At 44.9% G+C, this 14,876-nt stretch overlaps 1 protein-coding gene across 2 annotated transcripts in view; it reads right to left on the bottom strand.

Moving 5' to 3' along the window:
- COG3 (component of oligomeric golgi complex 3) overlaps positions 1 to 10,020 on the bottom strand; it is a 72,567-nt gene extending 62,547 nt beyond the window's left edge. The window contains exon 1 of one of the 2 annotated variants that reach the window (XM_002712958.6): positions 9,685 to 10,020. In XM_002712958.6, coding sequence (XP_002713004.2) covers positions 9,685 to 9,858 — 174 coding nt within the window. In that variant the 5' untranslated portion in view covers positions 9,859 to 10,020. Of the gene's footprint in view, positions 1 to 9,072; positions 9,210 to 9,684 lie in introns of those variants that run through there. The other variant, XM_089304120.1, reaches the window with a different exon arrangement.
- Positions 10,021 to 14,876: the final 4,856 nt, after the last annotated feature.

Raw genomic sequence — 14,876 nt, 5'->3', positions numbered from 1 at the left:
GAAAGGTTGTTAAGGTTCTTAAATGACACATGGTGTGGTACAATACTTGCAGGTAGTCTGTGACTAACTAAAGTAGCACCTGGTAAACCCCAGGGCAGTCAACAAAGACACTGAAACACACAGATAACCTAACAAACTGCAGCCTTCCAATACCACCTAGATCCATACCCATCTTTAATCTCACCTTTTTGAGAAAAAAAATTATAAATCTAATTTTAAAAGGAATGTAGGGATAGATATTTAGCACAGCAGTTAAGACACCACTTGGGGTGCCAGCATGCCACACTAGAGTGCCTTGGTTCAAGTCCTGGCTTTGAGTCCCAGCTCAGTTTCCTTATTCCAACTTCCTGCTAACATGCACCCTGGGAGGCAGCAGGTGATGGCTCAAGTTCTTGGGTCCCTGCCACCCACGTGGAAGACCTGAGTTTAGGACTGCTTGGGTTTGGCACAGCCCTGGCTACAACAGGCATTTGAGGAGTGAGCCTGTGGATGGAAGACATCCTTCCCTCTCCCTCTGTTTGTCTGCCTTTCAACTATATATAAAAAAAAAAAAAAAAAAAAAAACCAAACTTCCCCTTTAACCAAAAAGAAAGGGGGGGGGGGGCTGTAGACCAACATCAAAATCAAAATACCAATACTATAGTTTTACAAAATGTTACCATTGAGGGAAGCCAAGTAAAATGTACAGGGACCTCTTTGTATTACTTGTAACTGCATGCAAATTTAAACAATAATTTACCAAAAAAAATCTCCAGATTAAAAAAAAATCATAATCATATTCTCTATCAGAGTTCATGAGGACTTCACTACATAAAGTTAATACACACTACTTCTCAGTATCTTAACAAGTTCCAGATAAAATTCAAAGGCTATTCCGTGTCTGCTTCCCTCCGACCTATTCCCAGCCATCAGCTCCCTTCTATGGGGCAGGCTATCAATTCTACTATTGTCTTATGAATCTTCCCTGACACAGTCCACACATGTAAGTAAGAAGCACATTTTTTTACTCAAACAGCAATATACTATACGCACTTTGCCTTTTTCATTTGAAAAAGGCATTTTCAATAGTCTCTTCAATAGAACAGAAGAAAATATGGAATTATTTACTCTTTAAATCTGTTTTTTTTTTTTTTTTTTTTTTTTAATTTTTGATAGGCAGAGTGGACAGTGAGAGAGAGAGACAGAGAGAGAAAGGTCTTTCCTTTGCCGTTGGTTCACCCTCCAATGGCCGCCGCTGCAGCCGGCGCACCGCGCTGATCCGATGGCAGGAGCCAGGATCCAGGTGCTTTTCCTGGTCTCCCATGGGGTGCAGGGCCCAAGCACCTGGGCCATCCTCCACTGCACTCCCTGGCCATAGCAGAGAGCTGGCCTGGAAGAGGGGCAACCGGGACAGAATCCGGCGCCCCGACCGGGACTAGAACCCGGTATGCCGGCGCCGCAAGGTGGAGGATTAGCCTATTGAGCCACGGCGCCGGCTTAAATCTGTTTTTTTTAATATTTACTTATTTATTTGAAAGTCAGAGTTACAAGGAGAGAGAGCGAGAGAGAGAGAAAGAAAGAGGTCTTCCATCTGCTGGTTCACTCCACAATTGGCGGCATTGGCTGGAGCTTGGCCAATCCGAAGCCAGGAGCCAGGAGTCTCCCACGCAGTGCAGGGGGCCAAGGACTTGGGCCATCTTCTACTGCTTTCCCAGGCCATAGCAGAAAGCTGGATCGGAAGTGGAGCAACTGGGACTCGAACCAGCGCCCATATGGGATGCTGGCACTGCAGGCGGTGGCTTTATCTGCTAAGCCACAGGGCTGGCCCCTAAATCTGTTATTCTTTAACTGTAATTAAACTATAATACATTCATTACTTTAAATGTCTAGGAGTACAGCATGATATGTAAGTGAAAAGTAAGTCTCTCATCTTTCCCTCTTCCCTGCTCTTCCAAATTTTCTTCTCTGAGGCAATACTCACATTTATAACTTGAGAAATATCTTTAAAAATCTAGGGTAAAATGAAAGCTTTAAGGCAGAAAGAAATAAGGATAATTTCTAATTTTATCAATCTTTCCTTTATAAAATCTGTTTGAAATACACAAACCTACTTTTTAATCCAAATCATTGAGTTAAAATGAAAAATAACACTTTCTTCCCCTCCATTTTTAACCAGTTTAACCATTTTTAATATTTTTGATGGTTACCCCGTGATTCTGAAAAATCAGATTTATAGTTTTGTGCTTGAATTCACCAATTTTAGGACCTACCTATTGACTCCCTACTATGTAGGATGAAGAAATCAGTACTCTCCTATTTTAATTCTGTCACCTATATCATCTCTTGTGTAGGCTGTCAAAATGTACAATGTTCATACTTTATTCTGTGATTAAGTCTTTAGACATTTTAAAAATTATACTCCCTTCCTTCTATAAATCTGACCACACTGCAGATTCACTGATAACATCTTTGGCCTGTGTGTGCCGCAAATTTATTACTGTCATTTCAAGAGATCTGGGTATGTCAAACACATGTGCTCAGTCTGTTCTCCCAAACTTCTTCCCCTTGGGGAAAAAAATGCTTCTCCTCTACTTTAGAATATAACATCATGCAGAAACTCTGGATACTTGAGAAACTACAATAGGTATTCTAGACATATTCTTTCATCTCGAAGGTGTAAGCATATATTACGATTTGAATTTATGAAACAGCATTCTGGGGGCTGGGGCTGTGGCACCGCCTGCAGTGCCAGCATCCCATATGGGCACTGGTTCAAGTCCCAGCTGCTCCACTTTTTATCCAACTCTCTGCTATGGCCTGGGAAAGCAGTGGAAGATGGCTTGAGTCTTTGGGCCCCTGCACTTGCATGGCAGATATGAAAGAAGCTCTTGAGCCGGCGCCGTGGCTCACTAGGCTAATCCTCCACCTTGCGGTGCCAGCACACCGGGTTCCAGTCCCGGTCGGGGCGCTGGATTCTGTCCCAGTTGCCCCTCTTCCAGGCCAGCTCTCTGCTGTGGCCCGGGAGTGCAGTGGAGGATGGCCCAAGTCCTTGGGCCCTGCACCCCATGGGAGACCAGGAGAAGCACCTGGCTCCTGCTTTCGGATCAGCACAGTGTGCCGGCCACAGCAGCCACTGCAGGGTGAACCAACAGCAAAGGAAGACCTTTCTCTCTGTCTGTCTCTCTCACTGTCCACTCTGCCTGTCAAAAAAAAAAAAAAGAAGAAGAAGCTATTGGCTTCGGATTGGCCAAGCTTCGGCTGTTGTGGCCATTTGGGGAGTGAACCAGTGGATGGAAGGCCCCTTGCTGGCTCTCGCTCGCTCTCTCTCTCTCTCTGCCTCTGCCTCTCTGTAAGTCTGCCTTTCAAATAAATAAGTTTAAAAAAGACAGAAAAAGCATTGTTTGATTACTTCTAGAACAAGTACTAACTCCTTTTCTGATCATAAGAACTTTAAATACCAAAAGCAGGAGAAAGCTCCCTGTTGTTTTCCCTAATTAAAAAACCATTTTCTCTTAAACCAAGCAAAAAAGTCCAAGGTAACCACTTCAAATAAATTATTTATTAAAGTAGCAAACCAAGTTGCTTTTTTTTTTCTGACAGAGTTAGACAGTGAGAAAGAGACAAAGATTTTCCTTCCATTGGTTCACGCCCCAAATTGCCGCTATGGCTGGAGCTACTCCGATCCGAAGCCAGCAGCCAGGCGCTTCCTCCTGGTCTCCCATGGGGTGCAGGGCCCAAGCACCTGGGCCATCCTCCACTGCACTCCCGGGCCATAGCAGAGAGCTAGACTGGAAGAGGAGCAACCGGGACTAGAACCCAGCGCCCACAAGGGATGTTGGTGCCGCAGGTGGAAGATTAACCAAGTGAACCATGGCACCGGCCCACCAAGTTGCTTTTAATATCAAATGAGAAAATGTCCCCATTAGGTATATGCCCCACTAGGAAAAGGCCCCAGCTTACTTCTTTCTCTAAATACCTGGAAGAGTGACCAGTCAAGAAGGGGTATCACAATTCTGTTTTGCCCTCTCTCCTGCACTGTTGAAGAGCTGGCCAAAAGCCTCCAGCTCCCTCGCACTGTCCTGGCTCCCGGATAAAGCGGACAGATTCCACCAGAGAGGAGGACACAGATCTGGACTCCGGCTGACAGCTCTGAAAAGCGACTGCATAATTTATGCAAACTGAGAGACATAATAACAACTACAATAAACTATCAAACTTTGCCTGACCAGCTGAGCAGGTCCAGGAACACACAAATCTACCTTGCTCTCCCAAGCTTTACTTCTGGCAGAGTTCTGGGTTGGAGAACATCACTGTCATGGCTAATTAATTCATTCCCTAAATGAAAATGCATGTTACTTTCTCTGGAACAAACTATGGAAGAGATACAGACGGGGTCTCAGAATCTTCCTCAAGGCCCTTTACCTCTTCTTACTTTGGCCTCCCAACACCTCTACCAGCTCAGGATCACACCATTCTAATCTATTTTGTAAGGCACTGATCATTTTAAAGAAAGCACATGAATAACATAATACTAGTAAAAAGCTTGCCAGGTACACTTTGCACACTACTGCATTCAATTCTCCCCATGAGGTAAGTCCCCACTTTATAAAAACAAAAATGGAGGCAAAGTGAAGTTAAATGACATGTCTAAGATCACACAGTCCATAAGAAAATTAGACTTATAATAGTAAATCACAGGTGAATTTCAGGGTAAACAATTTTAGCATTTTATCAAGAATTACCAAATTTATCAAAGAAAAAAACTTTCCCTGGCTTCTTTCATCTAATGAAGAAAAAAAAAAGGTATAACTCCTAGAAGAAAATAAAAATATGACTCCTTTCCACGGTAAAAACAGCTCTCCTTCATAAAAGAGAAAGGTATTTTCTAAAGAAGGTAACTGTTTTACGATATTTAGACAGTGAGTTGGCACCTTTGCTCTTCTATAAACCCACCCAGCTCCAACTGTTCAGGAAATAATTTATCTCATAAAAATTGTGAAACATTACAGAAACACAACACTGGTTGGACAAAATGAAAATTGAGGCATTGTTTTTTACTGTTAATGTCAAGAATAGAAATGGGGATAAAAAATTAATTCCAGGGCCGGGGTCTGGCTTAGCAGTTAAGTCACCACTTGGGAAATCTTCATTCCATGTCGGAATGCCTGGATTAGAGTTCTGGCTTCTCCTCTTCCAATCCAACTTCCTGCAAATGAGCGTCCTGGGAGACAGTAGGTGATGGTTCAAGTACTTGGGTCCCTGCCATTCACATGGGAGATCTAGATGGAGTTTCTAGGCTCCCGGCTTCAGCCTGGCCCAACCCTCGGCTGTTGCAGGCATTTAGTGAGTAAACCAGAATATAGAAGTTCTCCCTCAGTCTCCCTCTCTCTTTCAAATAGAATGAAAATAAATATAACTTTTTATAAAAAGTTAATTCCGAGGCCAGCATGATGGCACAACAGGTTAAGCCTGTGCTTGCAATATGAGTATCCCAAATGGGCACCAGTTTGAGTCCCAGCTGTTCTACTTCCCTCCAACCCAGTTCCCTGTTAATGCACCTGGGAAAGCAGCCCAAGTGCTTGGACCCCTGCCTTCAACATGGGAAACCTGGACAGAGTTCCAGGCTCCTGGCTTTAGCCTGGCCCAGAGGCGGCAGCTGTGGCTTTTTTTTTTTTTTTTTTTTTTTTTTTTTTGGAGAGGCAGAGTTAGAATGAGAGACACACAGAGAGACCTTCCATCCACTGGGTCACTCCCCAAATAGCTGTCACAGCCAAGCCCCCTCAAAGATTGGAAGATAGAGAAGCAACAGGCTATTTCACTCTCACAGGAGTTCATTATCAAGACTGCATGTACCAGAAGACCCTCACTGAACTCTGTCACTTGTTTGGTTCATCCTCTGCCCATGACCTTGCACCACTTTCTCCTCCACCTGGAATGCTGTTTCATTAGTTTTTGCAAGGGTGGTTTCTTCCTTCACCCCACCCCCACTGTCATCAATTCTCGGTGGGGACTGTCACTTTCTTAGAAAGGCTCTGCCCCCTTACCAAAAAGGGCACATTCCGTCCCTTTTATGCCACACCATCCCATATTATTCCTTGTCTCATGGATCGCCATCTGAACTTACCTTCTTTGTTCTTTTTTTACGTGCCCATGATCCCTACAACTAGAACCAGGAGACTAAGGATGTCTTCTTTTTTATTTGTCTTTCCACCCCCAATTCCTAGCTCACAACAGGCATGTAAATATGTTGAAAGACTGCATGCAGTGGCGGTGTCCCAGATGGGCACTGGTTCAAGTCCCGGCTGCTCCACTTCCAATCCAGCTCTCTGCTATCGTCTGGGAAAGCAGCAGAAGATGGCCCAAGTCCTTGGGCCCCTGCACCCTGGCTCTTGGATTTAGATCAGTGCAGCTCCGGCCATTGCAGCCAATTGGGGAGTGAACCAGCGCATGGAAGACCTCTCTCTCTCTCTCTCTGTCTCTCTGCCTCTCCTCTCTCTCTGTGTAACTCTTTCAGATAAACAAATCTTAAAGAAAAAAAAAAAAAGATTGCATGCCACTAACGATAGGTATTTCGGTGCATAAATATGGAAGAATGGGGTGAAAAATGAGAAGATTCCATTTAATTCAAACTCCCTCTTTTATGTTCAATGAGAATAAAAAGGTTTATGATTTACGACAGTAAAAACCCATTCTCTTACAAATTCCTTGATACATACATCTTATAAAGATTGAATCATGAAAAAAGAGATTACCTCAACAGACCAATGAGCAGTGAGACTGCATCAGTCATAAAAAGTATCCCATCCAAGAAAAGCCAAGACAGCTTCACTAGCGAATTCCACCAAACCTTTTAAGAAGAATTAACACCAATCCTTATTGCAAAAAGCAGAATGAAAGGGAATTCTTCCAAACTCATTCTAGGAGGCCAAGCATTATGCTGATACAAAAATTAGACACAACAAAAAAAGAAAGCTACAGTCCAATATCCTTGATGAACATAGATGCAAAAATCCTCAAAATACTAACAAACTAAATCCAACAGCACATTAAGAAGATCATTCACCATGAGCCAGTGGGATTCATCCCATGAACAAGGGCAGTTCAATGTATGTATATTAATAAGTGTGATTCCAAACATAAACAGAATGGATGAAGATCCTATGGTCATTCAATAGACATAGAAAAAGCATTGAAATAAAACCCAACACCCTTCATGATAAGACTAGGAACAAATTAGAAATAGAAGGAACATACTTCAATATATACACATATATTCAAAAATATCAACAACAGCTGTTGTTGTTAACATCATATAGTTAACATCCTACCGAATGGAGAAATGCTGAAGGCTTTCTCTCTAGGATCTGGAACAACACAAGGTTGCCAACTTCCACCACTTTTATTCAACATATTATTGGAGTCCTAGCCAGAACAATTAGTCAAGAGAAAGAAATAAAGGGCAACCAAACTGGAAAGGAGGAAGCCTTATTGTCACTGTTTACAGATGACATGATCTTCTATCTGGAAAACCCCAGCCTCCACCACAAACTACTAGAACCAATAAACAAATTCAGCAGAGCTGTAGGATACAAAGTCAATGTAAAAAGATCAGTATCATTGTTTTTTTTACCAAAAACAAATTATCTGAAAAAGATAGCAGGAAACCAATCTCATTTCCAATAGCTATCAAAAAAATTAAGAATAAATTTAGCCATAGAGGTGGAAGATCTCTACCATGAAAAATTTTGTTAAAACATTGATGAAAAAAACTAACTAAAGAGGCCACAAAGTGGAAAGACATTCAATGTTCATGGTTTAGGAGAATCAATACAGAGGCCAAGCACTGTGGCGTAGCAGGTTAAGCTGGTTTGATTCCCAGCTGTTCCACTTCCAATCCACCTCCCTGCTAACGCACCTGGGAAAGCAGCAAAAGATGGCTCAAGTCCTTGGGCCCTACCATACTCATGGGAGACTCGGAAGAAACTCTTGACTCCTGGTTTCCATCTGACCCAGCTGGCTGTTGCCATCAACTGGGGAGTGAACCAGCGGATGGAAGATTCTCTTTCTCTCTCTCCCTCTCTCTCTCTTTCAAAATTAATAAACCTTTAAAAAAGAATAATACTATTAAAATGTCCAAAACACAACAATTTAGATATTCAAAGCAACCTCTATCAGGACATCAGTGACAGAGACAGGCATTCGACCTAGCATTAAGACACAGGTTAAGACACACTCATCCCTCATCAGTGTACACGGATTCCATTCCTGGCTCTAGCTCCTGAGTCCATCTTCCTGCTAATGCAGACCTGGGGAGACAGCAGTGAAGGCTCAAGTAACTGGGTTCCTGCCACCTACGTGGGAGAGCTGGACTGTTTCCTGTTCCTGGCTTTAGCCCCAGCGACCACAGGCATCTGGGAGTGACCCAGCAGATGGGAGCACCTCTTTGTCCCTCTGCCTCCCAAATGAAAAAAAAAAATGCAATAGTTAAAAATAATTTTTAAAGAGTATTTTCTTGTAGAATATCACACACTCATGCACATACGCGCACACACACACACACACACACGTGTGTGTGTGCTCTGGAGTCCAAGCACCCTGCTTCAGGAAAAGCCATATCAATTATAAAGAGATTGGGAAATTTACAGAGCAAACAACTTTTATTATCCACATTATAATACTTCGATAGCCAAACCAAAGAAATGTCCTCCCACTTCCTCAAACCCACTTCCGGCACAACATCCTCCAGTTAGAGAAGCCAAGGAACGAACGCCTACTTTATGGCAGGGTGTGCAAGACTGAATGTGCAGAAAACTTCCAAAGCAAACCTCTGAGGTCTCAAGGCAGAAAAAGCTAAAGGCCAAGTCAACCTTCATTTGGACATAATTTCTAAAGCAAGTAAAAAGAATGCTTCCAACACCAAAAATAACCATCACTGGCTTTTAATACTCTTAAACCTGGTCCTCAAAACAAGAAAAAGTTTGTCACATCCGACAATTCATAGGAAGTCCCTGTTGTCCATATAACTAATTAAACTGAAATTCACAGACGCAGTACTATGCCTCTCTCAACGGTAACTGGATTAAACTAGCATACCTTAATAATGTACTGGTCCAGTTTGCAAAGAAATTCACTTTTATTGCTATGCACGGGTCAAATAAATCGGATCTCCCGTAACCTGCACTTGATCGACAGCCCAGCGTTCAATGTCTGATGAATGAAACACGCTCAGGATCAAGTTTCGTTCTCCCCAAGTTCCCCTTGCCAAAGGTAAAAGGCGGCGAGGTTATTCATTAAGGTGGTCAACGAGCACCACCTGGAGCCTCTCCTGCAGCCAAAGCCCTCAGGGTCGGCGCCCCTCCAGAAAGGCGGTGGGCAGCAGGGTCACGCCTGGGGCAAGACGCCCCGGGCAAAGCTCCCAGCCAACCGTCCCACGCCACAGGGAGAGACTGGGGTGCCGGCGGGCATCGGCCACTGGATGCTCCCGCAACCTTCCCTGGGTGGGTGGCAGCTCGGTCGGGGTCGCGGCAACGCGAGGCCTGACAGCCCCGGGAGGGGAAGGGCCCCTCCCACTGGATCCAGCCACCGTGTCCAGGGAGGAGTGCACAGAGAGCCCGGGCAGAGGCTGGCGAGGCCAGAGTCCCGCCATGACGGCTGAGAAGCATCCCCGTGCCTTCGCCCAGCCCGGTTCCCGCCCCCTCGCCTCACCTCGTCCGGCACCGGCAGGTTCTCCGCCGCCGCCTTCAGCTCCAGCACCGAGTCGGTCTGCCTGTCGGTCAGCGGCGCCGTCGAGTCTGGTCTCCGATCCCAGAGAGCCAGCTTCTCCCGGGCGTCCCGGTCCGCCGCCGTCTCTGGCAGCAGCAGCAGCGCCGCCTCCGCCATCGCCTCCGCCCCCGCGGCCCTCAGCAGCAGCGGGACAGAGGGGACCCCGACAGAGAGGTCCCGGCCACTTCCGGGAGAACCCGGGTTTCCAGCGCAGCACCGGCTGCGGGGCGGGGCGAGCCGGAGTGACTTTGCCCCGGAAACGCTTCCCAGTATGTGGGCGGGGCCGAAACCAGGATAGACGTGGCTTTAAACGGGGTACAAGTATTTCCGGTTGGGTTGTAGCAGTGGCTGAGACAGGCAGGGCCCTGACGGAAATAGGAATGCCCCTACCGGAAGTTTCTTCTTCAACATCAATAACTTTATTGTTCCGTGCTAGTGAGACACTGTCGCCAAGTCACCCTGCCGGCAGGGGCCCCCTTGAGCTCGGGATCCTACCGTGTGTCTGCCCACAGCTGGGTAGTTTGAGTGGAGAGCGTGGCGTGTGTGTGATTTCCATGTTGACATGATGACAGTTTCTGCCGCTTAGATCAAAACCAAAAGGGTACTTTTCCAACATCCCATAATTCCTGTTAGGAAACTAATTTATGGAAAAACATTTAAAAATGCAAAGATGCATGTATATCAAACACCATTAATAGTGTCCAATAATGGGAAACATCTAAGTGTTCAGCATTAGAGATTTGGTTCGGGAATTCGTGATACAGACATGTAATTGGAATATTACTCTGCCATTTAAGCCATTTTGCAAGTTTGCACAACGTTGTAATGATAGTATTGGATCATAATCTATAGATGAACACCCTGAGTGCGTTCTGATATAAATAAATGATTTAAATAAGTAGAGGAGAAGAAACAACCTTGTACTTTACATAATTACAATCAATAAACATACAAAGAATGAGGAAAATAGAAGGTCATTAGGACACCACGGTAATAATTGTAGCGTAAGGATGGATGCCAAAATAGGTGAAAGTTCAAGGAGAAACAGGAATGTGTACCTTCCCAAATAATTGTTGTAGAACCAGAGCAACGAGTGTGTTGGCCGAGACATTGTGTTTGCTTTTTGTGTGGCCAGGCAAAGGAGGTAAGGGCTCTCCCCTCCAAATTACCTCCCTTCTAGCTCAGGGAAGGGGCTCCTATAAACACACAAGCTGGAGAAATTGGGGGTGGAGGGAGAGGGGTTGAGGTTTAGGGAATGTCTTTGGTACTTCTTCTCTCTGAGCTGTGTATGTGCAAAATCTGGCATGATCACCCTAGGACGCACACCTTGATAACATATCATTCCATCCGTAAGCTTCATGACATTTATTCTGCCCTGATCATTAATTGCTTCTTTTTTTAAGACTTATTTTATTATATTCATTTGAAGGCAGAGGAGTAAAGAGAGACTGAGATTTTCCATCTGCTGGTTCACTCCACAAATGGCCACAACGGCCAGGGCTGGACCAGTTTGAAGCCAGGAGCTCCTTCCAGGTCTCCCATATGAGTGACAGGGACCCAAGCACTTGGGCCGCCCTCCGCTGCTTTCCCAGGTGCATTAGCAGGGAGCTGGATCAGAAGTGGAGCAGCCCATATGGAATGTTGGCACTAAAGAAGGCAGCTGAATCTGCTGTGCCAAAGCACTGGCCCCCAAGTGCTTCTTTAAAGAATAAGAATTTTTCTCAGGGCGGGGGCAGGCAAAACACTTAGAAATTGATCATAAGAGGGCTGAAGAATTTGACAGGGGAAGAAAATGGAGGGAGGAAAGCGGGGTGGTCCTGAAGGAGAAACAGCTTGCAGATGGCTAACAGGGCTGAGGGATTTGTTTGCCTGTTACTACAGGGGAAGGGAAACTGGAGCTCAATGGAGGAGCAGAGTTGTTTTTTTTTTTTTTTAATTTGAGGGGCTCCATTACACAATCCCCCCAAGATATTAATTGATAATAAGGGGGAAGAGTAACTTTACAGCAGAGAAGCCTGGCAGACGTCACCTTACCAAGTGATTGAGGTTAACATCATCAACAGGGCCCTCCTGCCATGCTGGGTGGAGGACTAGGCACAGGTTCTGCGGTGTTGCTGCCAAAAATGCAAAACCTTGGGGCTGGCGCTGTGGCGTAGCAGTTTTTTTTTTTTTTTTTTTAAGATTTATTTATTTATTTGAAAGGCAACAGAGTTACAGAGAGGTAGAGGCAGAGAGAGAGAGAGAGAGAGAGAGAGAGAGAGAGAGAGGTCTTCCATCCGCTGGTTCACAATGGCCGGAGCTGCGCTGATCTGAATCCAGGAGCCAGGAGCTTCTTCTGGGTCTCCCACGTGGGTGCAGGGGCCCAAAGACTTGGGCCATCTACTGCTTTCCCAGGCCATAGCAAAGAGCGGGATTGAAAGTGAAGCAGGGGGCCGGCACCATGGTGCAGTAGGTTAATCCTCCACCTGCGGTGCCGGCATCCCATATGGGCTTCGGTTCTAGTCCCAGCTGCTCCACTTCCGATCCAGCTCTCTGCTTTGGCCTGGGAAAGCAGTAGAAGATGGCCCAAGTCCTTGGGCCCCTGCACCCACATGGGAGACCCAGAGGAGGCTCCTGGCCTCCAGCACAGCTCCGGCTCTTGCGGCCATTTGGGGAGTGAACCAACGGAAGGAAGACCTTTCTCTCTGTCTCTTCCTCTCACTGTCTGTAACTCTAACTCTCAAATAAAATAAATAAAATCTTAAAAAAAAAAAAAAATGTGAAGTGGCCAGGACTCAAACCAGCACTCATATGGGATGCTGGCAGCTTTACCCACTGTATACGCCACAGTGCTGGCCCTGCTCAACTTTTGATCCAGCTTCTGGCTGATGTGCCTTGGAAAGCAGAAGATGGCACAAGTGCTTGGGCCCCTGCACCCATGTGGGAGACCCAGAAGAAGCTCCTGGCTCCTGGCTTCGGAATGGCGCAGTTCTGGCTGTTGTGGCCATCTGGGGAGTGAACCAGCAGATGGAAGACCTCTCTCTTTCTTTGTCTGCCTCTCTCTCTCTCTTTCTCTCTCTCTCTCTCTCTCTCTCTGCCTCTCTCTCTCTCTGCCTCTCTCTGTAACTCTGCCTTTCAAATAAATGAATAAATGTTTTTTAAACAATGCAAAACCCATTCAAATCATAGGAAAATCAAGTCACATGTAGAAAAAGCCTGCAAACAACTGGCCAATGTTCTCAAAAGTGTTAAGGCCCTGACAACAAGGAGAGACTGAGGAATTGCTCCATGTTGGAGGGAACAAGAGAGACTTGACATCCCAGAGTGATGTAGGCTCCTAGGTTGGAGCCTGGGAAAGAAAAAGGACATCTGTGGAGAAACAATAGAGTAAAACTTGGAAACCCAAATGACATCTGTGGTTTTGATAATAATACTGGACCAATGTTAACTTTCTGGTTTTCATTATTGTGCGTGGTGAGGTTCAGACATACCTGAACTCCCTATACTGCCTTTGTAACTTTTCAGAAACTTAAAATTATCTAATAATAGTTTAAACGTTTATGTTGTAGGAAATTTTATCCACTTGGAGAAAATGGTTGTGATATAATTAGGAAAAATGAAACAGTCTGTGACCCTACTAACCAAAGGAAACATTTCAAAAACACTGATGCATGGTTGCAATTACTGATCATTGTTTTATTCTTTCTCTTTTATTTTGCAATGAGCTTTGCATTTAATAATAAGTTGGGTTTAAAATGACTCAATCTGGCTTCAGAGCACTGCTCCTCCACATCAATCCACCATCATTTCCTAAAGAAAGTCATCTTGTAGATACAAGGATACCTCAAAATGTGGGAAAATGGAAATAAAGATAACATGCATCTTTCCATGAATTTTTGAAGTATCCTTGTACATGTAGCATATGGTTCTATTTGTCCAGATTTGTAAAACATACTCTCTCTACGTCAGATTAGACTGAACTCCAGTTCCACAAGTCTCAGAAATGGAATGAATCCTGTTGAATTTTCTGCTGACAGTTCTTTACAAAATATCACCCTGCAAGGGTCAAATATGAGCATCTCCTCTCCCAGATGGGCTTCTATTGCAGATTTTCCTAAATCCGTGATCACCCTACTTTCTTTTAAACATGATTTTCAATTCCTTAAAATATCTTTACCAACTAGTTATTAATGAGATTAAGGAACTCAATGCAGACCATGAAACCCATGGAAAAAATTTGGGCCCGGACCAGCATTGTGGCGCAATGTGTAAAACCGTCTCCTGCAGTGCCAGTATCCCATATTGGTTTCAGTTTGAGTCCCAGGTGCTTCACTTCCAATCCAGCTCCCTTCTGGTGGCTTGGGAAAAGCAGCAGAAGATGGCCCAAGTAACTGGGCTCCTGCTGCGATGTGGGAGACCTGGATGGAGCTCCTGGCTCTTTGCATTAGCCTGGCCCAGCCCTGATCACTGTAGCCATTTGTGGAGTGAACCAGCAGATAGAAGATTCTCTCTGTCTCTCCTCTGTTTCAGTAACTCTGCCATTCAAATAAATAAATAATGCACCTTTTAAAAAATGTTTAAAAAAATTTAGGCCAAGGATGGAGGTTGAATTAGCTGCTGAGAGGTGAGATGAGGGGAGAGGGAGGGGGACAGGCAACACCAGGATGCCTGAGCTATTGTTGAACTGAGGAACGGAGCACCCCACGGGAGGACACCAGGGCTGGAGCACCGGGGAGTCCCCCGCTGCCTCAGGGGTTCAGTGGGGTGGGATCCAATAGAACAGAATAACAACAGTTTTTATGGGACGTGTTAATTTGTTAGAGCACCAGGATGGACATATATATGTTGAAAAAAAATGTAATATTGCTCAAAATGTAATGTGAAGTGACATATAAAATACCACAGCCTTCTTTAGATTCTAATGCTCTTTTCTGTCTGGAGAAATATGGTCCAGTCACATCCCACCCCAAGGACAAACTTCCAATAAGGAGTCCCTTTGCCTCTCCGTGGTGCAAGTAGATTCCTTCCTGCTCCTTCCCGCTTCTCGGCGGTGGCTAGCCTGATGAATACAACTGGTGTCTTAGTTGTCTACCACAATTCTTACTTTGTTTCTATTTGATTAAAGTCTGTGTAATTTTCCCCATGAAATCATTCAA

This window comes from Oryctolagus cuniculus, chromosome 9 (assembly GCF_051225735.1).
Source record: "Oryctolagus cuniculus isolate XC-2025 breed Fujian yellow rabbit chromosome 9, ASM5122573v1, whole genome shotgun sequence".
In the NCBI taxonomy this organism is placed as follows: domain Eukaryota; kingdom Metazoa; phylum Chordata; class Mammalia; order Lagomorpha; family Leporidae; genus Oryctolagus; species Oryctolagus cuniculus.
This window is presented reverse-complemented; position numbering and strand designations above follow the sequence as displayed.